General features: G+C 40.3%; 2 protein-coding genes across 2 annotated transcripts in view; one reads left to right on the top strand and one right to left on the bottom strand.

Moving 5' to 3' along the window:
• Window positions 1-10,764, bottom strand: part of TGM6 (transglutaminase 6) — a 56,514-nt gene extending 45,750 nt beyond the window's left edge. Inside the window, exon 1 of the mRNA XM_061125672.1 lies at window positions 10,654-10,764. Within this exon, the coding sequence (XP_060981655.1) occupies window positions 10,654-10,764 (111 nt within the window). The remainder of the gene's footprint in view (window positions 1-10,653) is intronic.
• Window positions 10,765-23,166: 12,402 nt separating this feature from the next.
• Window positions 23,167-24,358, top strand: LOC133044396 (F-box/SPRY domain-containing protein 1-like). Its single transcript, XM_061125778.1, is given in 2 exon segments — window positions 23,167-23,553; window positions 23,555-24,358. Coding segments are annotated over 2 exon segments (846 nt in total). The 3' UTR covers window positions 24,014-24,358.
• Window positions 24,359-25,295: the final 937 nt, after the last annotated feature.

Raw genomic sequence — 25,295 nt, forward strand, 5'->3', positions numbered from 1 at the left:
ATCAGGTAGGAATCCAGATGTTCCCACATATCTCAGGAAGTGGAGATGCTGAAAGGGCCCATGGAGGAGGTCTTCTGGTTACCTGTCTGGCATGTGAGGAGCTTTGCAGTGCTCATGATGTCCTTACAAAAAGTAAACAACCAAAAATCAACAACTCTACTTAGATCCATCAGAGAAATGAAGTTACAGGGAAAACTGCTACCCCTTCGAGTTTGAGGGACAGACAAGCAGATACAGAGAACGACAATTTACTGAAACAGAAACCCACCAGCAGAATCCATGGCAACCTATCCTGGAATAGAAAAACCTAAGCTATGATTGATGAATTGCTGGAGGCTCAGTGTGGATAAGATCGAGAGACACAAGCTCCAAGAGACTCAGTCACAGAGAGGACTGTGCACTTTTGTGAGTTTTACCTCTAGGAGCCCCACTAGGTTCTCACAGTGAATAATGGAGAAAAAACCTCTCAAGTTTCAGGCAGAGGGAGAGGAAAAGGAGCCATTATGAAACATACCCTAGCTTTTCACCCTTAACAAGGCTTGTCTGTAAGAGAAACTGTTTCATTAGATGCTAACCTACTGGATAAGAATCTAACTGATCTGGGGCAAGGGTAATACCCAACTCTAGCCTAGCCATCCGGGCTAAAGGGGTGGGGGAGAGACTGAGAAGTACTTGTGAAGGTCACAACCTGGAAATGCAGGCTTCCTAAAAGAGTGAGACCTAATCAAAGGATAATAGAATGCCTCCCCACCCCCTCAGCCTTATTTATATCAGTGAAGGTGTATTTTACCAGAATTCTTTTTAACCAGTCCAACTTTCAACAAAAAATTGTACAGCATACTCAAAGGTGAAAACACAGTTTTTGAGACAGCAAACATCATAACCAGACTCAGATATGACAAGGATTTTGGAATTATAAGACTGAGAAATTAAAATAACTAAGATTAATATGCTAAGGGTCCTAGTGGAAAAAGTAGACAATAAGCGAGAACAGATGGATAATGTAAGCAGGGGGATGGAAATCCTAACAAAGAATCAAAAAGAAATGTTAGAAACACTATAACAGAAATGAAGAATGCCTTTGAGGGCTCATTAGTAGACTAGACACAGCTGAGGAAAGAATCAGTGAGCTTGAGGTTATGTCAACGGAAACTCCCAAAACGGAATAACAAAGAGAAAAAAAAGGGAAAAAAGAAGAGAGCAGAATATCCAAGAATTATGGGACAATTACAAAAGGTGTAACCTATGCACGATGGGAATGTCAGAATACCAGAAAGAGGAAAAGGAACAGAAGAAATATTTGAAGCAATAATAAGTGAGAATATCTGAAGCTCCAAGGGCACCAAGTAGGCTAAGTAAAAGAGCTGATTGAATCGAGGTGGCCTAGGACTGAGACAGAAGCTGCAGAAAGCAAGAACTTCTAACTGGAGGCACATGGTTGGAACCACAGGCTCCAGGCCTGGGAGCCAGCCTCATTCCCAGAAGGCCAGATGGGGTCACGGACATATCAGCTGTCACCAGTAAAGGCTTATCAGGTCAGATAAATTTCTCTATAACAGAGAACTCCCTGGGGTAAGCCCCCACCCCAGGGCTCCCAGACAGTCCTGGAGAGGAACAGGAAGAGGAGAAAGAGATCTGAGAGACTGAGCATTTGTCCTGCAGGGGCTGGATCATTACTGTAGGTCACATGAGCTGGAAGTGTCTAAGGTATAGTTGATCCAAGTTTAAAATGTGTTGTTCCTGGGATTCAGCAGGACCAGGGCTCATGAAGATTCGATCAATGATAGAAAATTTAAAAGCCATATTTTCCTATCTTTTGAGAAATTATAGTAGCCACAATTTACTGTGTGCCACTCCTCTAATCTGCTTCTTATAGATCATTTGGCATGTGTTGCCCTCATTTTTCAGAAGAGGAAACTGAGGCTTGGAAACGACACACATTTCTTAGGGTCACAAATCTAAATATTGGTGGAATCAAAATTTGAACCTGTTTAGCCTGAGTTTAGAGACCATATTCTAAATATAGTGTTACACAGTGCATTAACTTTCCAGCCTCCCTGAAATTCTTCCATTTCCTTATTTCTGCAATAAAAAGCAAGCGCAGTTTATTGGGAAAGGAACAGGTATACCTGGAATACAGCAGGAATACAAGGAGGTAGCCATGCTCTTGCCTCTCTGGTCCAGTCATCACTGTTTAAGATTCCTCTCTTTCTCTTGCCAGCCACCAAACATATACTAGGTTTTGTGCCAGGAAAGACACCGTGGAAGGTTGAGTTAGACACACTCCTGCCACCAGGTGTTATATAGTTCAGAGACAAGCTGGGACCTGGGACCCGGGACCCTGTGCTGCAGTGCTAGAACTTGGACAAATATCCCCTTGAGCAGCAAAATGCAAAGAAACTATAAGGGACTAAAAATAACTACATACATGCAGAGTTGGGGCAAATTATGGACAACAAGATACGAAAGACCAAAAAAACCCAACTGCTACTCCTGAAGAATCCAGAGCAAAAGCATAGTGATGGGAGCAAAAGCAGGGTACTGTACATGACCCGTGAACACAACACTGCCAAAGCAGTGGGCAGACCACTTAAACCACCCCTCTGGCCTGACCCCTACCCTCATCCCATGTAAGGCACCAGCTCGCCCCCACGTTGGGGAGTGAGCAAGCAAAGGAAGCTGTTACTTGTTCTCATTTCCCTCTGCTGCATCGGGGGCCCCAGTGAAACCTTGCCTGAATTTGTCTGGCCTCTTATCAATTTCTGTTGATTAAGGAGGCCAAGCAGGCTTCCCTGGTGGCTCAGATGGTAAAGAAACTCCTTTCATTGTGGGAGACTTGGGTTCGATCCTTGGGTTGGGAAGATCCCCTGGAGAAGGGAATGGCAACCCACTCTAGTATTCTTGCCTGGATAATTCCTTGCACAGAGGTGCCTGGCCAGCTAAAGTCCATGGGGTCACAAAGAGTCAGACACAACTGAGTGACTAACACACACACACAAGGAGGCCAAGAACAACTCAATCATTTATAAAATGCTTATTAACACCTGCTCTTGGCAAAGTGACAATGAAGGTCTGGGGAGGTGGGGGAGATAAAAATGAGCAAGACACACTCTCTAGCCTTAAAGAAACTCAATGTTTATAAGAAAGAGAAAACAAGTACATAAAATAATTATGGACATGGTAGAAATGGATAATTCCTAAGAAGTGCATAAATAGAAAATATGTTAGCTCAGAGGTGAGAGAGGCCATTACCAGTAAAAGTTTCTTGGGAAACAGAACAAAAGTAATTTAATTCTACTGGGAAAATTATGTTCTTTTTGTGAGTCCTTAAGTGCTCTTTTTTAAAAAAATTAAATCTCAAATCTAAAATACTCTTGCACCTAACTTCCCACTTTCCTGTCCTGAAGCATTCTTCAAGCTCTCAAGGAGATGAAAACAGAAGATGATGAAACAATTAAAAGTGATAGTCTTTTGGCTCTGACTACGTTCAGGCCAACACAACGTGGATGGTTCTCAGACCAGTAACTTCAGAAAACCAGACATGAATTCTCCTCTCAAAACCTTATTGAGAACTCTGTGGAATAGAGAGGTGTGAGGGGTGACTTCCAGGTAAAGATGTTAAGAGTGAATATATACAGTCATTTCCTGAAACCCCACCAAAATGGCAGGAAGGAATTCCTATGCAAAAATCATAAATGCACAAGGATGGGATAACTAGGGTGAAGGTCACAGCAGCAAAACTTTAAAATCTAAATAACAAAAAGAAGAATGGCAACTTACTAGCAGATCTGAAAAAAAGAAAACCTATTCCCTACCTGGCAATAGAGAAAGCCAGGCAGTGGAGGAAACCAACACAACGGTCATTGTGGAGTTTCCCAAAGACTCCAGAACTGACAGCACCAGGCATCTCTGTAAATGAAGATTGGAGTTGGAGATGGGGCCTTATGGTAATAAAGTAAGAATTGGTTGAAAATCTGTTTATGAGGCAGTCAGCCCCAGGTCCCTCCCTCACTCTGAGAGATGAATGATTTCTCCTTCCCTTTGCCAGGAAATCTTTACTCCTTGCATAGACTAAAATAGGGACTGGCACACAGCATGCACATTTGAGGTCTAGGGTCTGCAGTGAAGCTAAGGGTACTGAGGGGATGTTTCCATACTAGATGTTGAGATGCTGGCCCATCTGACCTCTACCTTCTTCTCACACTTTCTACCTATGATGCTGGCAGCTGGGAGGAAGCACTTCTCACAAGGCTGACCAGCTCAAAAGACTAAAAATACTGAGTTGGAGTTTCCCCAGGGAAACAGGCCTAAGTAGTCATCCTATGACACTTGTTCCACAAGCTTCACCTACCTTTTTGGAGCTTCCCATCACCAATCACCACTTCAGTTCCCGCTATTTTTTTTTAATTGATGTATCATTGATTTGGGTTTCCCTGATGGCTCAGTTGGTAAAGAATCTGCCAGCAATGCAGGAGACCTGGGTTCCGGAAGATCCTCTGGAGAAGGGAATGGCAACCCACTCCAGTATTCTTGCCTGGAGAATTCCATGGACAGAGGAACCTGTTGGGCTACAGTCCATGGCGTTGCAAAATGTCAGATATGACTGAGCAATTAATATTTATACTTTCCATCATTGATTTACAATGTTGTATTAGTTTCCTGTGTACAACAACATAATTCAGTTATGTATATGTGTATATGTACACACACATACACAGGCTTCCCAGATGGCTCAGTGGGTAAAGAATCAGCCTGCAATGCAGGAGATGTGGGTATAAGAATTCCTGGGTTGGGAAGGTCCCCTGGAGGAGGACATGGCAACTCACTCCAGATTTCTTGACTGGAGAATCCCATAGACAGAGGAGCCTGGAGTGCTACAGTCCATAGGGTCGCAAAAAGTTGGACACAAGTGAAGCGACTGAGCACACATGCACGTATATATATATATATTCTTTTCCAGATTCATTTCCATTATAGGTTATAGAAGATATTGACTACAGTTTCTTTGCTATGCAATAGGTCCTTGTGGTTTTCCTATTTTGTATATAGTAGTGTGTATCTGTTAATCCCAAACTCCCAGTTTATCCCTCCCCCCTTCCCCCTTTGGTACTTCCCCCTTTGGTAACAGTAAGCTTGTTTTCTCTGTCTGTGAGTCTGTTTCTGTTTTGTTCATTTGTGTCGTTTTTAAAGATTCTACATTTAAGTGATGTTGTATGATATTATTCTTTGTTTGACTTATTTCATTTAGTATGATCTCTAGGTTCATCTATATTGCTGCAAATGGTATTATTTCATTATTTTTATAGCTGAGTAATATTTCATTGGAGAAGGAAATGGCAACCCACTCCAGTACTCTTGCCTAGAAAATCCCATGGACGGAAGAGCCTGGTGTCCATGGGGTCGCAGAGAGTCGGACACGACTGAGTGACTTCACTTTCATTATGCATACCACATCTTCTTTATCCACTCATCTGTTGATGGACACTTCTGTTGCTTCTATGTCTTGGCTATTGTAAATAATAGTGTTGCTGCGAACATTGGGGTGCATGTATCTTTTCAAGTTAGAGTTTTCATCTTTTCTGGATATATGCCATGAGTGAGATTGCTGGATCATATTTGTAACTCTATTTTTAATTTTTGAAGGAACCTCCATACTATTCTCCATAGTGGTTGCACCAATTTACATTCCACATTTTCTCCACACCCTCTCTAGCATTTATTGTTTGTAGACTTTTTGAGGATGGTCATTCTGATTGGTGTGAGGTAATATACCTCATTGTAATTTTGATTTTCATTTCTGTAATACTTAGTGATGTTGAATATCTTTTTACATGCCTGTTGGCCATCTGTATGTTTTATTGGAGAAATGGATGTTTAGGTTGCTTGCTCATTTTTTGATTGGGCTGTTTGTTTATTTTTGATATTCAACTGTATGAGATGCTTGCATATTTTGGGAATTAATCCTTTGTTGGGTACATTGTTTGCAAATATTTTCTCCCATTTCATAGGTTGCCTTTTCATTTTATTTATAGTTTCCTTTGTTGTGCAGAAGCTTTTGCATTTGATTAGGTTACACTTGTTTGTTTTTATTTCTTTTGCCTTGGAAAACTGACCTAAGAAAACATTGGCATGATTTATGTCAGAAAATGTTTTGCCTGTGTTCTCTTCTAGGAATTTTATGGTGTCATGTCTCATATTTAAGTCTTCAAGCCATTTTGAGTTTATTTTTGTGTGTGGTGTGAGGGGGTGTTCTTACTTCATTGATTTACATGTGAGTATCCAGCTTTCCCAACACCACTTTCTGAAGAGAACGTTTTTTTCTCCATTGTATAGTCTTGCCTCATTTATTGAAGATTAATTGACTATACGTGTATGAGTTTATTTCTGGGCTCTCTATTCTGTTCCACGTATCTGTTTTGGTGCCAATACCATACTGTTTTGATAACTATAGCCTTGTAGTATTTTCTGAAGTCTGGGAGGGTTATTCCTGCAGCTTTGCTTTCTTTCCTCAGGATTGCTTTGGCAATTCTCAGTTTATTTGAAATCTGTAGATTGCTTTGGGCAGTGTGGCCATTTAAACAATATTAACTTCTTCCAATCCAAGAGCATGGGATATCTTTCCATTTCTTTGATTCATCTTCAATTTCCAAACTGTTTCATAGTTCTCAGTGTTTAAGTCTTTCACCTCCCTGGTAAGGTTTATTCCTAAACCTAGGAATTTTGTGTGTGTGTGTGTGTGTGTGTGATTTTAAATGAGATTGTTTTTTAATTTTTCTTTCTGATATTTCTTTATTAGTGTGAAGAAATGCAACCAATTTCTGTACAATAATTTTGTATCCTGCCACCTTGCTGGGTTCATTTATCAGTTCCAGTAGTTTTTGTGTGGCATCTTTAGGCTCTTCTATATAGAGTATATTGTCATCTGCATATAATTATGATTTGACTTCTTCCCTTCCAATTTGGATATCTTTTATTTCTTTTTCCTTTCTGATTGCTATGGCTAGGACTTCCAATACTATGTTGAATAAAAGTAGTGAGAGTGGGCATCCTTATTCCAGAATTTAATGGGAAGGCTTTCAGCTTTTTTTCTTTGGTGTTTTTGCTGTAGGTTTGTCATAAATAGCTTTTATTATGTTCAGATATTTTTTTTCTACCCACAGTTTGGCAAGATTTTTTTTTTTTTTATCATGAATGAATGTTGAATTTTGTGAAATGCTTTCTCTGCATCTATTGAGATGATCATGTGGTTTTTTCTTTTGATGTGGTGTGTCACAGTGATTGATCTGCATATGTTGAACCACTCTGTGACCCTGGAATAAATCCAACTTGATCATAGTGTATAACCCTTTTTGTATGTTATTTGATTCAGTTTGCTAATATTTTGTTGAGGATTTTTGCATCTATGTTCATCAAAGATATTGAATTGTAATTTTCCCTTTTTGGTAGTGTCTTCTTTTAGTTTTGTTATCAGGGTGATGGTGGCTTCATACACTGACTTTGGGAGAGTTCCTTCTTCTTCTGTCTTTTGTAAGAGTTTGAGAAGGAGTCATATAAATTCTTCTTTGTATATTTGGCAGAATTCCCAGTAAAGCCATCTGGTCCTGGACTTTTGTCTGTAGGGAGTTTTAAAATTACACATTCTGTTTCACATTTAGTGATTGGCTTGTTCAAATTATCTTTTTTCTTGATTCAGTTTTGACAGGCTGTATGTTTCTAGAAACTTGTCCATTTCTTCTAGGTTGTCCATTTTTTGTTGGCTCTTATGGTATTTTGTGTATCTATAGTATAGGTTGTTATTTTTCCTCTTTCAATTCTTCTTTATTTAGATTCTCTCTTTTCTTGGTGAGCCTGGCCAGAGGTTTGTTGATTTCATTTATCTTTCCAAAAGACCAGTTCTTGGTTTTATTGATTTTTAAATATATTTTAACGTCTATTTTAATTTCTCTCTAATCTTTATTATTTCCTTCCTCTGCTGTGACTTTTGGTTTTATTTGTTACTCTTTTCTTAATTCTTTTAGGTAGTAGATTAGGTTGCTTATTTTGTATTTTTCTTATTTTTTTAAGGAAGGTCTGTATCACTATGAACTTCCCTTTTAGTATCGCTTTTGCCACATCCCATATTTTGTATGGTTGTGCTTTCATTTTCATTTGTCTTATGGCATTTTACAATTTCCTCTTTGATTTCATTGTTGAATTATTAGTTTTTTAGTAGCATGTTTTTAGTCTCATGTAATTTTTTTTTTATTTGTTTCTTGCTTTTCTTTCTGTGGTTGATTCCTAGTTTCATGCTATTGTGGTCAGAAAATATGCTTGAAATAATTTCTATCATCTTAAATTTGTTGAAATTTATTTTGTATCCTAGCATGTGGTCTATTCTTGAGAATGCTCCATATACACTTGAAAAGGATGTGTATTCTGTTTTCTTGGATTTAATGTCCTGAAGATTTCAATTAAGTTTAACTGTTCTATTGTGTCATTTAGGATCTCTGTTGCCTTATTGATCTGTCTGAATAATCTGTCCATTGAAATCAGTGAGAATGTTGAAGTCTCCTACTATTATTGTATTGTCATCAATTTCTCCCTTTACATCTGTTAGTATTTGTTTTATGTATTTAGGTGCTCCTCTATTGGGTGCAATGTGTTAATGAGTGCAATACTCTTTTCTTGTATTAATCCTTTTGTCATTATATAATGTCCTTCTTGATCTTTCTTTGTGGCCTTTGTTTTAAAGTCTATTTTGTCTTATATGAGTATGGGTATCCCCACTTTCTTGTCATTTCCTTATGTGTAAAATATCTTTTCCCATCTTCTCACTTTCGATCTACATGTGTCCTTTGCCCTAAGTTTGTTCTCTTTTGGCAGCATATTGTATATTTTTGTTTTATTATCCAATCTTCCACTGTTTGTCTTTTGATTGGAGCATTCAGTCCATTGACATTTAAAGTAATTATTGATAGATGTGTATTTATTGCCATTTTAACCTTGTTTTCCAGTTGATTATGTATTTCTTTTTTGTTATTTTCTTCTTTTTGTTTTTCCTTCTGTGGTTTTATTTTTATTTTATATTATGCTTGAATACCTTTCTGCTTGGTTTTGTGAATCTATCGTATGTTTTTGAGTTGTGGTTACCCTGGTTTTCAAGTATATTAACCTGTCATTATATCTGTGTACTTTAGACTGGTACTCATATAAGCTCAAACACATTCTAAAAGGTCTACATTTTCTTACCCCTTTCCCCACATTTTGTAATTTTTATGTCCTATTTTACATCATCATGTTTATCATCTTGCTGTTCACTGTAGATAAAATTGCTTTCACAGAATTTTCTGATTTTTTAAAAAAATGTAGGTACTGGCTAATTTAAGTGATCTTAAATCCTTATATATATTTTACCTTTCCTATTGTCATTTTCACTTTCCTATAGATTATCTGTTTCTTTCTTGAGGTTTGAGAAGTTTTCAGTCATAATTTCTTCAAAGAAACTTTTGATCCCTTTTCTCTTCCTTCTTCTTTTGGAATCCCTATTATACATAGATTGTCATGCTTTCTATTATCCCATAGATGTCATATATTATTTTCATTTTTCTTTCTGCTGTTCTGAGTGGTGATTTTCACTATTCTACCTTCCAAATCACTTATTCATTCTTCTGCATTATTCTGTTAGTTATTTATTGCCTTTGGTTTGGTTTTCATCTTGGCAATTGAGTTGTCTAATTTCGATTGGCTTTTCTTTATAGTTTCTAGTTCCTTGTTACAATAATCAACATTTCTGTCAATAGTCTTTCTTAATTCCTTCACCATTTTTACTACCTCCTTTTTGAACTTGGGATCTGGTGGTTTGGAGAGGTCTGATTCACTGTTCTCTCAGGGGATTTCCCTTGTTCTTTTAATTGAGGGTGGGTCCTCTGCTTTTTCATTTTATTTGTATATTTCTGGCTCTATGAATTTAGAAAAAGCAGTTATCTACTATGGTCTTGAAGGGCTCCTTTTATGTAAGAGTGTCCCTGTTGCCTACGTGAGTCCAATATTTTTAGTGCAAGGATAGTTTTTGGTGTGGATGCCTACCACTCCTTTCTTCAGAGTGTGCTGTACACTATCTCCTTGATCGGGGGTATGTTTGTTGTTGTGGTGACGACAGCACATACTGGATGCTGGATGGGGCCTCCTCTCTACTCTGGGGATGTCATGACCCCATTGTGGGCAGGGTCTACTCCCAAAATATTGTAGTAGAAGTCCCCAGATCCAGTTCTAAACTGCAGTGTGAGGTAGGTGGGATTGGAGTGCTCATGCTGGGGAAGGAACTGCTGCGTATTCCTCCCCAGGAGCTGGTCCCTGGGTCATGCACTCTGAGACATCACCTGCCACCTGGTATGTGTGCCCACAGTATACACTGTTATTCACACTGCCCTTAGCCCCACCCCTGCTGTGGGAATGCTGGTACTAAGCTTAGATGTCCCTCAGGTGCTGTGCTCACAAATCCGCTGGTATAGCCTGCTGAAGCCATGTGCCCACACCTACTGTAGGAGTGCTGAGAATTGGCTTGGATTTGGCCCTACTTTCACATGTGTATGTGCCCTCAAAGCCTGCTGCTGCTGGCTCCAGACGTGCCTCAGCCACAGGAGCCAGTAATCAGCTTGGATGTCTCTCACTCACTTTGGTCACAAAGCTGCTGGTGTAAATCCACTGAAGCTGCATGCCCACACCTGCTCTAGGAGTGCCAGGGACTGGCTTAAACTTCAGCCCTGCCTCCACTGGCTCGTGCATGGTCTCAGAGCTTGCAGCTTTGGACTCATCCCCACTGTGAGCACACAGAGAGTGAGGCTGCTAAGGCAGGACCACATACATCCATTTGTGTCCTTTGACAGTGGAGTTCTGTGGTGGACCTGGACTCTATCTTGCACACACCCCAAGTTATGGCCCAGACCACACTAGTCTCTTTGGACTAGCTCTATGCAGCTGAACTTAGTCCTCACCCTGGGTTTGTCCACTGAAGCTGGAGTTTTAGCATCCAGTTGCTGTGCACTTATCAGGCTGGGAAGTGAAGCCAGATGGCTAGGAACATCTGTGCTGGTTTCTTTCAGTTCTGCCTACTATGGAGAGGCTGTTGTCCTCTTCTCTGAGTCTCTGAAGCTCCCTATCCATCCCAGTTGACCTTCCAGTTGGTGAAGGATGTTCCCAGGGTGAGGGACCCTTCCCTCTTGGGAGGATGGGGAGTCGTGTCTACTTCATTTCATCCTTGCCCCTGATCTCTTTCCTCCCTATGATAATGGGTGGGTCCTTTGGTGAAGTTGGCATCTCATCCTGAGTTGTATAGGTTGCACTCTTCAGGAGAGCAGGCTGTTGGCTTTCTTGAAGAACTGCCTTCAGAAACAGCCCAGAGAGACTTGGCAGCTGTTAGGTGGTGAATAAATAGAATAAATTCACTTTCTCTGCCTCCCTTGAGTAAGCCCATGGCAGACAATGTTCAGGTGTTGGGCAGGCCTGGCACAGTTAATATTATGAGGATGGAATAAACCTGCCCTTTGAGCTGGGTCTTGAAAAATGCTTTCAGCAAGTACAACGTGGGCATCTTCATGACCCTGCCTGTCTTTGGTTTTCTTTTATTCTCAACTCTATAGATAAATGTGTTTAAAACAACAAATAAAAGTGTATTTAAAAACAGAAATTGGGGAGAACAAGATGGGGGAGGAGTAGGTGTATGTGGAGTACATCTCTCTCCATGGATACCTCAGGAATACACCTTCAGACATGGAAGCGCATGCAGAACACCAGCTGAGAGCGGACGGAAATACCTGACCAGCAGAAAAGAATATATAGAGCTACACAAAACTCAGTAGGATGAAGGAAATAGGGGGAAAAACAGAAGTATTACTAGGACTGGACTTGCCCTTGGCAGGTGGGGGAACTGAAGTAGGGGACTGATCCCTACATTGGGGCAATTGTCTGAATCAGAGGAGAAACATTTAAGGCTGAGAGTGAAACAGCTGATCTGTGGCAACCTAAATGAAATGAGAATCAGACAGCCTTTGCCACAGCCATATTTACCCAGGACAGGGATATAGGTCCCCTAGAAGGTGCAGCAGCTGGGAGCTGGACCTTAGGGCTTGTGGAGCAATCCCAGGGTGAGGGCTGCTGTTGACTGCAGAGAGAATGACTGAGGTGATGTGAGGGAGGAGATTGTGGTGGGAAATGCCTGTGGAGAAAAGCCAGGCAGCCATGGAAGCAAGGCAATACTGCTGAGTCATGTGGAAGGGGTGGAGCCATCACCAGAGCTTCTTCCTCCCCACATGCCAGCTTCGACAGCTGAACAATAGAGAGGCTGGGCCATCAAGAGCCTGATGCAGGGAACTACAGAGTAGGACCCCACCCAGGGTGCTCCTTTAAGTGACTGATGCGTCAGTCTACAGAACAGGACCCCAGTCAGGGGTGGGGGGAGGTGGGGGTGGGGTGGGGCCTGTATGTGCCTAATGTGCTGAACAACAGAGAATGACCCCAGGCAAGGGAGCCCTCTAAGTGGCTGAATGGGTGGAGCTACGGAGAAAGACTAGTCAAAGAGGCCTTCAGATCGCCAGCTACAAGAGGTTTGGAAAAAGACTCTGAAAGAGCCATAATTCCAGTGACTGAGGCAGTCTGTATCCCTGCACACTTGGCGCCACCAGGGTCCCCACAAACCAAGCAACTGCCCTACCTTCATGCTCAACACTCACTGGGACAGAGCTGCCACAGGCAAAAAAAAAAAATGTCTTGTGTCTATGCATGCGGGGTTGCTTTGGTCTTGTCCAACTCTTTGTGACCCTGTGCACTGTGGCCTGCCAGGCTTTTCTGCCAAGGGGGTTCTCCAGGCAAGAATACTGGAGTGTATTGGCCAATACTGGTTGCTATACCCTTCTAGAGCACTATATTTCCTTCTTCCCTAGCCACCAACTCCCCTGAGTACCTGGCGCTTCCAGAACCCCTGTGACCCACCAGCTGCACCACCTCCACACCTGGCCCTTAGTGGGGCAGACCCAAGTCCTCCAGAGCAGCCTCAGGAGCAAACCCCAGTGGAAAACCCATATGCAGAGGTGGAAATAAAACCATAATTGAAACCCAGAGGGCTCTGTAGTTAAGAAAGAAGACCCAAAACCTTCCCACTAGCTGTACAAGCTGCAGATTAAATCCACATGATCAACTAGGCAAACTCTGTGTCTACAGAATATATAAAAGGACACTGAGACCTCCTACAAAAGAAACGCACTAGTTCTGATAGCTGTGGACATTGGAGGCAAGAACACAAAGGAGTAGGACCAGATTAGAATCTGAGCTGCCCCCACAGCAGGTCCAGAGACCGGCACAGTGTTGGAGGGTATCCTAGGGATGTGAGATGGACTGTGACGTCCAGCGAGGGAAAGGATCCTGACAGCAGTGACTCAAGAAAAACATCTATTGTTCTTATGTTTTGACTTGTTCTGTAGTTTCATTTGGATTTTTTTCTTTTTCTTTTTCCTCCCCTCCCCCCATTGTAGTTGTCAATTTTGTTGGCACTATGAAATCTAATTAAGCTTTTGAGCTTTTTTTTTTCTTTTTCAGTCACACTTTTTACTGTTGTTATAAACCTCTGCCTATACTTTGGCCACCTGATGTGAAGAGCTGACTCATTTGAAAAGACCTCGATGCTGAGAAAGATTGAGGGCAGGAGGAGAAGGGGATGACAGAGGATGAGATGGTTGGATGGCATCACCGACACAAAGGACATTGGGTGGACTCTGGGAGTTGGTGATGGACAGGGAGGCCTGGCATGCTGCAGTTCATGGGGTCGCAAAGAGTTGGGCATGACTGAGTGACTGAATTGAACTGAACTACATTGGGCTTTTGCAGTTCTGTGGAGTTTTCCTCCCCTCCCCCTCTTTTTCTTCTTTCTTTTCTTTAATTTTTAATTTTTTAAACTTATTACTATTTTTTCTACATTTATTCCTTTGTTTGCTTTTCCTAATGCTCCTTTCCCCTTGCAGTTGATCTTTAATATATATAAATCCTATTTAACTACCTCTATTTAGCTTTGCATGTCTATTCTTTCTTTCCTTTCTGTCTTATCCTCTCAACATATTTGTTAGTTTTGTTTTCATTGCTTTATTCCCCAGCTGGCATCTTGCTTTAGTTTTGTTTTCCAGTCTGTGCTTTAGTTAGTTTTGTTCTTAACTGGTGGATATACTTGTTGGTTTCCTTTGTTGGCTGGGTCAATTTATTGTACTTTATTTTTGTTGGACTGTTTTGATTTTGCTTATAGATGTATACAAAAATGTGTATATTCTGCTATTTCAATTATTACTTGCCCAATTTTGTAACTGCCATTTGTCTGGGGTTCATCTTTTGTTTCTCATTTTTGGAAATGTGTTTTAGTCTCACTTAATGCCATAACAAACCACTTGTGGAATCTTCATTCCTGACCAGAAATCAAGCCCTGAACCTTTGGAGTGGGAGCACTGACTCTAAGACCTTAGACTACCAGAGAACTAACCATAAGGGGTATCAAATAGTGAGGACTCTCACAGAGGAAATCACGTGAATACAAGACTCGGCACCACCCAACCACCAGTAGCACCCTGTGCAGGACGCCTCATCCAAACAACAAACAAAACAAAAATACAAACCCAATCATCAGCAGACAGGAGTACCACCTCACTCAGCCTTGCCCATCAGAGGAAAATCAAACAAACAAAAAACTTAGAATAAATCTCACCCTATACAAAGTTTACACAAACCACTGCACCAACCTTAGGGGAGCAGAAACCAGAAGGAAGAAAGAATTCAGCCTTGACGCCTGGGGAAAGGATACCTCAAATACAATAAGTTTAAAAAAAAATAATGAAAAGGCAGAGAACTACTGCACAACTGAAGGAAAAAAATAGAAACACAGAAGTCCAAATAGATGAAGTGGAAATAGGCAAACTACCTGAAAAAGAATTCAGATAATGAATTTACTATCAGAATAATGATAGTAAAGATGATCAAAAACCTTGAAAACAGAATGGAGAAAATGCAAGTATCAATTTAGAAAGACTAGAAGAATTAAAGAATAAACATACAGAGAAAAATAACACAATTACTGAAATTAAAAATACTCTAGAAGGAATCAATAGCAGAAATATCTGAAGCAGAAAAACTAATCAGTGAACTAGAAGATAAAATGGTGGAAATAACTTCTGAAGAGCAGAATAAAGTAAAAAGAATGAAAAGAACTGAGGATAGTCTCAGAGACTTCTAGGACAATATCAAATGCACCAACATTCAAATTATAGGGATCCCAGAAGAAGAGAAAAAGAAAATGTATGAGAAAATTTTTGAAGAGATTATAGTTAAGATTCCACCACCCCCCCTCAAAAAAAGATTTTCCCCAACATGGAAAAGGAAATAGTCAATCAAGTCCAAGAGTTGCAAAGAATCCAGTACTGGACAAACCCAAGGAGAAACATGCCAAGGCACCTACTAGTCAAACTAACAAAGATTAAACACAAAGAATATTAAAAGCAGCAAGGGAAAAGAAACAAGTAACATACAAGGGAAACCCCACATGTTTAACAGCTGATATTTCAGCAGAAACTCTGCAAGCCAGAAGGGAATGGCATGATATATTTAAAGTACTCAAAGGGAAAAATCTACAACCAAGATTACTGTACCTGGTAAGGATCTCATTAAAAATTGATGGAGAAATCAAAAGTTTTTCAGACAAGCAAAAGTTAAGAGAATCCAGTACCACCAAACCAGCTTTATAGCAAATGTTACAGGGAGTTATATGGTCAAGAAATACAAGAGAAGAAAAAGATCTACAAAATCAATCCCCAAACAATTAAGAAAATAGCAATAGGAACATATATATCAGTAATTACTTTAAATGTAAATGAATTAAGTGCTCCAATCAAAAAACACAGATTGGCTGAATGGATATAAAAACAAGACCCATATATATGCTGTCTACAAGAAACCCATTTCAGACCTAAAGACACATATAGACTGAAAGTGAGAGGATGGAAAAATATGTCCGATGCAAATAGAAAGCAAAAGAATGTTGGAGTAGCAATCCTCATATCAGACAAAATAGACCCTAAAGAATATTGCAAGAGATAAGGAAGGACACTACATAATGATCAAGGGATCAGTCCAAGAGGAAGACATAACAATTGCACATATCTATGCACCCATCATAGAAGCCCTTCGATATATAAGATAAATACTAACAGACATAAAAGGAGAAATTGACAATAACACAGTAAAACAATAATAGTAGGAGACTTTAACAGCCCACTCACACCAATGGACAGATCATCAAAACAGAAAATTAATTAATAAGGAAATGCAAGTCTTAAACAATACATTAAATGAGATGGATCTCATTGATATCTTCAGGACACTCCATCCAAATGCAAAAGATACACCTTCTTCTCAAGTGCACATGTAACATTCCCCAGGATAGACCACGTCTTAGGTCACAAATCAAACCTCAGTAAATTAAGAAGATGGACATTGTATTAAGCATCTTTTCTGACCACAATGCTATCAGACTAGATATTAGTTACAAGAAAAAAAAACTGTAAAAAACACAAACACACAGAGATTAAACAATACATTTCTAAATAACCAATAGGTTACTGAAGAAATCAAAAGGGAAATAAAAAAATTTCTAGAAACAAATGACAATGAAAACATGACAACTCAAAACCTATGGGATGCAGCAAAAGCTGTTCTATGAGGGAAGTTTATAGCAATACAATCCTACCTCAACAAACAAGAAAAACATCAAATAGACAACCTAACTTTACACCTAAAACAACTGGAAAAAGAAAAAATAAAACTCCCAAAATTAGCGGAAGGAAAGAAATCATAAAGATCAGAGCAGAAATAAATGAAAAAGAAATGAATCAAACAGTACCAAAGATTAATAAAACTAAAAGCTGGTTCTTTGAGAAGATACACAAAATTGATGAACCCTTAGCCAGACTCATCAAGAAAAAAGAGAGAAGTATCAAATCAACAAAATTAGAAATGAAAAAGGAGAGGTTACAACAGACAATGCAGAAATACAAAGGATTATAAGAGACTATTATGAACAACTATATGGCAATAAAATGGATAAACTGGAAGAAATGGACAGATTCTTAGAAAAGTTCAATCTTCCAAGACTGAACCAGGAAGAAATAGAGATTATGACCAACTCAACTACAAGCTTTGAAACTGAAGCTGTGATAAAAAATCTCCCCCAAAACAAAAGCCCAGGACCTGATGACTTCACATGAGAACTCTATCAAACATTTAGAGAAGAGCTAATGCCTATCCTTCTAAAACTCTTTCAAAAAAATTGCAGAGGAAGGAACACTTCCAAACTCATCCTATGAAGCCACCATCACCCCGATACCAAAACCAGAAAAAGACAACACAAAAAAGAAAACTACAGGCCAATATCACTGATGAACATAGATGCAAAAATCCTCAACAAAATTTTAGCAAACAGAATTCAACAACACATAAAAAACCATGATCAAGTTGGGTTTATTCCAGGGATGCAAGCATTCTTCAATATATGTAAATCAAGCAATGTGATACACCATATTAACAAATTGAAAGATAAAAACCATATGATAATCTCAATAGAGGCAGAAAAAGCCTTTGAAAAAATTCAGCACCCATTTATGATTAAAACTCTTAAAAAAAAGGGCATATAAGAACCTACCTCTAAAGTAAAGGCCCTATATGATGAGCCTACAGAAAACATTATTCTCAATGGTGAAAAACTGAAAGCATTCCCCCTAAGATCAGGAATAAGACAAGGGTGTCCTCTTTCACCACTATTATTCAGCATAGTTTTGGAAGTCCTAGATAAGCAAGAAGAGAAGAAAAAGAAATAAAAGGAATCCAGATCAGAAAAAAGAAGTAAAGCTCCACTGTTAGCAGATGACATGATATTGTACATAGAAAACCTGAAAATTACTATCAGAAAATTACTAGAGCTAATGATTGAATTTAGCAAAGTCACAGGATACAAAATCAACACACAGAAATCACTTGCATTTCTACATACTAACAAAGAGAAATCAGAAAGAGAAATTAAGGAATCAGTCCCATTCACCATTGCAACAAAAGGAATAAAGTAACTAGGAATAAACTTACCTAAGGAGACAAAAGAACTATACCCAGAAAATTATGACCTTTATGAAGAAATCAAAGATGACATAAACAGATGGAGAGATATTCCATTGTCCTGGGTATGAAGAATCAATACTGTGAAAATTACTATACTACCAAATGCAATCTACAGATTCAATGTGATCCCTATGAAATTACCAATGGCATTTTCCACAGAACTAGAACGAAAAATTTCACAATTCATATGGAAACACAAAATACCCTGAATAACTAAAGCAGTCTTGAGAAAGAAGAATGGAGCTGGAGGAATCAACCTTCCTGACTTCAGATTATACTACAAAGGTACCATCATCAAGACAGTATGATACTGGCACAAAAACAGAAATACAGACCAATGGAACAAGACAGAAAGAACCAGAAATTAACCCATGCACCTATGGGTACCTTATTTTTGACAAAGGAGGCAAGAATATACATTGGGGCAAAGATAGCCTCTTCAATAAATGGTGCTGGGAAAACTGGACACCTACATGTAAAAGAATGAAATTAGAACACTTCCTAACACCATACACAAAGATAAATTCAAAATGGATTAAATGCCTAAATGTAAGACCAGAAACTATGAAACTCTTAGAGGAAAACATAGGCAGAACACTCGATAACATAAATCAAATCAAGATCCTCTATGACCCACATCCTAGAGTAATGGAAATAAAAACAAAAGTAAACAGTGGGACCTGATTAAACTTAAAAGCTTTGCACAGCAAAGGAAACTATAAGCAAGGTGAAAAGACAACCTTCAGAATGGGAGAAAATAATAGCAAATGAAACAACTGACAAAGGATTAATTTCCAAAATATACAAGCACCTGATACAACTCAATATCAGAAAAACAAACAACCCAATCAAAAAGTGGGGAAAGACCTAAACAGACATTTCTCCGAAGAAGATGTACAGATAACTAACAAACACATGAAAAGATGCTCAACATTGCTCATTATTCAGTTCAGTTCAGTAGCTCAGTCATGTCTGACTCTTTGCGACCCCATGAATCACAGCATGCTGGCCTCCCTGTCCATCACCAACCCCCGGAGTTTACTCAAACTCATGTCCATCAAGTCGGTGATGCCATCCAGCCATCTCATCCTCTGTCGTCCCCTTCTCCTCCTGCACCCAATCCCTCCCAGCATCAGGGTCTTTTCCAATGAGTCAACTCTTTGCATGAGGTGGCCAAAGTTTTGGAGTTTCAGCTTCAACATCAGTCCCTCCAATGAACACCCAAGACTGATCTCCTTTAGGATGGACTGGTTGGATCTCCTTGCAGTCCAAGGGACTCTCAAGAGTCTTCTCCAACACCACAGTTCAAAAGCATCAATTCTTCGGTGTTCATCTTTCTTCACAGTCCAACTCTCACATCCATACATGACCACTGGAAAAACCATAGCCTTGACTAGACGGACCTTTGTTGGCAAAGTAATGCCTTTGCTTTTTAATGTGCTATCGAGGTTGGTCATGACTTTCCTTCCAAGAAGTAAGTGTCTTTTAATTTCATGACTGCAATCACCATCTGCAGTGATTTTGGAGCCCAGAAAAATAAAGTCTGACACTGCTTCCACTGTTTCCCCATCTATTTCCCATGAAGTGATGGGACCAGATGCTATGATCTTAGTTTTCTGAATGTTGAGCTTTAAGCCAACTTTTTCACTCTCCTCTTTCACATTCATCGAGAGGCTTTTTAGTTCCTCTTCACTTTCTGCCATAAGGGTGGTGTCAGCTGCATGTCTGAGGTTATTGATATTTCTCCCAGCAGTCTTGATTCCAGCTTGTGCTTCTTCCACCCCAGTGTTTCTCATGATGTACTCTGCATATAAGTTAAATAAGCAGGGTGACAATATACAGCCTTGACATACTCCTTTTCCTATTTGGAACCAGTCTGTTGTTCCATGTCCAGTTCTAACTGTTGCTTCCTGACCTGCATATAGGTTTCTCAAGAGGCAGGTCAGGTGGTCTGCTATGCCCATCTCTTTCAGAATTTTCCATAGTTTATTGTGCTCCACACAGTCAAAGGCTTTGGCATAGTCAATAAAGCAGAAATAGATGTTTTTCTGGAACTCTCTTGCTTTTCCGATGATCCAGCGGATGTTGGCAATTTGATCTCTGGTTCCTCTGCCTTTTCTAAGACCAGCTTGGACATCTGGAAGTTCATGGTTCACGTATTGCTGAAGCCTGGCTTGGAGAATTTTGAGCGTTACTTTAGTAGCGTGTGAGATGAGTGCAATTGTGTGGTAGTTTGAGCATTCTTTGGGATTGCCTTTCTTTGGGATTGGAATGAAAACTGACCTTTTCCAGTCCTGTGGCCACTGCTGAGTTTTCCACATTTGCTGGCATGTAGAGTGCAGCACTTTCACAGCATCATCTTTCAGGATTTGAAATAGCTCAACTGGAATTCCATCACCTCCACTAGCTTTGTTCATAGTGATGCTTTCTAAGGTCCACCTGACTTCACATTCCAGGATGTCTGGCTCTAGGTGAGTGATCACACCAACGTGATTATCTGGGCCGTGAAGATCTTATTTTGTACCGTTCTTCTGTGTATTCTTGCCACCTCTTCTTAATATCTTCTGCTTTTGTTAGGTCCATACCATTTCTGTCCTTTATTGAACCCATCTTTGCATGAAATATTCCCCTGGTATCTCTAATTTTCTTGAAGAGATCTCTAGTCTTTCCCATTCTGTTGTTTTCCTCTATTTCTTTGCAGTGATCACTGAGACAGGCTTTCTTATCTCTCTTTGCTATTCTTTGGAACTCTGCATTCAAATGGGAATATCTCTCCTTTTCTCCTTTGCTTTTCACAGCTATTTGTAATGCCTCCTCAGACAACCATTTTGCCGTTTTGAATTTCTTTTCCATGGGGAAGGTCTTGATCCCTGTCTCCTGTACAATGTCACAAACCTCCGTCCATATTTCATCAGGTACTCTGTCTATCAGATCTAGTCCCTTAAATCTATTTCTCACTTCCACTGTATAGTCATAAGGGATTTGATTTAGGTCATACCTGAATGGTCTAGTGGTTTTCCCTACTTTCTTCAATTTAAGTCTGAATTTGGCAATAAAGTGTTCATGATCTGAGCCCCAGTCAGCTCCCGGTCTTGTTTTTGCTATAGAGCTTCTCCATCTTTGGCTGCAAAGAATATAATCAATCTGATTTCAGTGTTGACCATCTGGTGATGTCCATGTGTAGAGTCTTCTCTTGTGTTGTTGGAAGAGGTTGTTTGCTATGACCAGTTTGTTCTCTTGGCAAAACTCTACTAGCCTTTGCCCTGCTTCATTCTGTACTCCAAGGCCAAATTTACCTGTTACTCCAGGTGTTTCCTGACTTCCTACTTTTGCATTCCAGTCCCCTATAATGAAAAGGACGTCTTTTCTGGGTGTTAGTTCTAAAAGGTTTTGTAGGTCTTGATAGAACCGTTCAACTTTAGCTACTTCAGCATTACTGGTTGGGGCATAGGCTTGGATTACCATGATATTGAATGGTTTGCCTTGGAAATGAACAGAAATCATTCTGTCATTTTTGAGATTGCATCCAAGTACTGCATTTTGGACTCTTTTGTTGACTATGATGGCTACTCCATCTCTTCTAAGGGATTCCTGCCCACAGTAGAAGATATAATGGTCATCTGAGTTAAATTCACCCATTCCAGTCCATCTTAGTTCACTGATTCCTAGAATGTCGATGTTCACTCTTGCCATCTCCTGTTTGACCACTTCCAATTTGCCTTGATTCATGGACCTAACATTCCAGGTTCCTATGCAATATTGCTCTTAATAGCATCGGACCTTGCTTCTATCACCAGTCACATGCACAACTGGGTATTGTTTTTGCTTTGGCACCATCCCTTCATTCTTTCTGGAGTTATTTCTCCACTGATCTCCAGTAGCATATTGGGCACCTACCGACTTGGGGAGTTCCTCTTTCAGTATCCTATCATTTTGCCTTTTCATACTGTTCATGGGGTTCTTAAAGCAAGAATAGTGAAGTGGTTTGCCATTCCCTTCTCCAGTGGACCACATTCTGTCAGACCTCTCCACCATGACCCGTCCGTCTTGGGTGGCCCCACACGGCATGGCTTAGTTTCATTGAGTTAGACAAAGCTGTGGTCCTGTGATCAGATTGGCTAGTTTTCTGTGATTGTGGTTTCAGTGTGCCTGCCTCGTCCAAGGTAAGGAGCAGCAACTGTGCTTTGCTGGAGTAGCCGTGAAGAGATACCCCACGTCCAAGGTAAGAGAAACCCAAGTAAGACAGTAGGTGTTGCGAGAGGGCATCAAAGGGCAGGCACACTGAAACCATAATCACAGAAAACTAGCCAATCGCTCATTATTGGAGAAATGCAAATCAAAATTACAATGAGATATCACCTCACACTGGTCAGAATGGCCATCATCAAAAAGTCTATAAACAATAAATGCTGGAGAGGGTGTGGAGAAAAGGAAAGGCTCTTGTACTGTTGGTGGGAATGTAAATTGATGCCACCATCATGGAAGACAGTATGAGGAGTCCTTGAAAAACTAGGAATAAAACCACCATATGACCCAGCAACCCAACTCCTAGGCATATATCCTGAGGAAACCAAAACTGAAAAAGACACATGTATCCCAATGTTCATTGCAGCGCTATTTACAATAGCTAGAATATGGAAGCAACCTAGATGTGCATCGACAGATAAATAGATAAAGAAGTTTTGGTACATATACACAATGGAATATTACTCAGCCACAAAAAGGACACATTTAAGTCAGTTCTAATGAGGTGCTTGAATCTAGAGCCTATTATACAGAGTGAAGTAAGCCAGAAAGAGAAAGATAAATATCGTACACTAACGCATATATATCAAATCTAGAAATATGGTACCGAAGAATTTATTTGCAGGGCAGCAATGGAGAAACAGACATAGAGAATAGACTTATCCTCAAGGCGAGGCTTGGCCTCTGGAGCAGAGACGGGGGGAAGCGGCGGCGGCGGCGGCGGCCCTCGGGCCGGCTGGTGAGGCGATGGCGGCGCCGGCCCCGGGGGCTGGGGCAGCCTCGGGCGGCGCTGGCTGTAGCGGCGGCGGTGCGGGCGCCGGCTCGGGCTCTGGGGCCGGGGGCCGGTTGCCCAGCCGGGTGCTGGAGTTGGTGTTCTCCTACCTGGAGCTGTCCGAGCTGCGGAGCTGCGTCCTGGCGTGCAAGCACTGGTACCGCTGCCCGCACGGCGATGAGAACAGCGAGGTGTGGCGGAGCCTGTGCGCCCGCAGCCTGGCAGAGGAGGCTCTGCGCACGGACATCCTCTGCAACCTGCCCAGCTACAAGGCCAAGATACGTGCTTTCCAACATGCTTTCAGCACTAATGACTGCTCCAGGAATGTCTACATTAAGAAGAATGGCTTTACTTTACATCGAAAACCCCATCGCTCAGAGCACTGATGGTGCAAGGACCAAGATTGGTTTCGGTGAGGGCCGCCATGCATGGGAAGTGTGGTGGGAGGGCCCCCTGGGCACTGTGGCAGTGATTGGAATTGCTACAAAACGAGCCCCCATGCAGTGCCAAGATTATGTGGCATTGCTGGGCAGTGATGACCAGAGCTGGGGCTGGAATCTAGTGGACAATAATCTACTACATAATGGAGAAGTCAATGGCAGTTTTCCACAGTACAACAAAGCACCAAAATATCAGAGAGGAGAAAGAATTCGAGTCATCTTGGACATGGAAGATAAGACTCTAGCTTTTGAACATGGATATGAATTCCTGGGGGTTGCCTTTAGAGGACTTCCAAAGGTCTGCTTATATCCAGCAGTTTCTGCTGTATATGGCAACACGGAAGTGACTTTGGTTTACCTTGGAAAACCTTTGGATGGATGACAGTGGCTTTCTTGGGATGAAAGACAGAGTGGAGGAGATATCTGCTTGTGGGAAGTAGAATCATGAAGTGACAGTGTCATACATGCATGCCCAAGAAACATCCTGAAAAACACATGATATTGTTAACTGGAGAAGCAACTCTACAGCAGAGATGATCTTAGTGTTTCCTCTTTCTACTGGGCCAGAAAAATCCTCAGGGTTGCAGTTGGTTGAGTGGGCAGTTGACATATGCATGTTTCAACAGATTTTGTCTCTAAGTTAGCAATGTGTTATTTCCAACTTTTAAGGTGAGATCATAGAGATGGTGTCAAAGGGATAAGATAAGGAACTAGCAAGAGTTTTTAAGTAGTGTGTTTGTGAAGAAAGATTGATCCTGTTTTACAACTGCCTGTTTTTTCTCCAGACCCTTTTTTCCAACCAGCTTGACTATTGGAAAAATATGAAACTGGTTGGGTTTTATTTAATATTTTTAATATATTGAGAAGCATGGTCTGCCTGGACTGCACTTCTCTAACAGTGAGATATAAAATTGTGCAGCTATTTTAAAAGTTGTATATACAGTATGTGTGTAAAAAAAAAAAACTTAAAAAAAACAGGGCAAAGGAGTTGCTTTGTTCTAGTTCAGTTTCTTAAAAACCACTACATGGTACAAAATTAGAACAACATTAGGGACAGTCTGGTAACTACAAAGAAGAGGATTTTAAGAGATGTGTTGTATTGGCTCATTTTGTATTATATTTGGCTTACAGTTTCCATAGCTGTTACAGTCTGATTTATTTTTTTAACCATCAAAATTATTGTAAATGTCCCTCATCTCCAGGCTAAGATTGAGGGAAGGCAAATCTATTTCTAATCATACATATATCAGTAATAATAATAATGTGCATCTGGTTTTATTTTTTTGACCTTCTGAGAAAGTGTCTTGTAAGAATAAAGAACATTGCCATTTGTTCTTACAGGCCTCAAATATGAAAGTTGTTAGTCACAGACCTTAAGAAAATAATTGATCAATGACCCTTTTATTTTGTAACTTTATAATGCTGTAGATATTATAATCTTTTTAAGTTCGTATTGTTTACATCATGCAACAGTCTAAGCCTCAAACTTGTCATTGGGGTTGTCAAGAAAATGTTTACTCAGCCACCTGAAACAGTGCCAGCCTGAACCCAGCTTAAGAATGTTCTTAATCTCATTATAGATAATTGCCCCCATGGGACTTGAAATAAAACATCTTATGCTGGAAACTTCAGGTTGGCAATATTTTGAAGGTTTCATTGTAGTA

This window comes from Dama dama, chromosome 23 (genome assembly GCF_033118175.1).
Source record: "Dama dama isolate Ldn47 chromosome 23, ASM3311817v1, whole genome shotgun sequence".
Taxonomy (NCBI): Eukaryota; Metazoa; Chordata; class Mammalia; order Artiodactyla; family Cervidae; genus Dama; species Dama dama.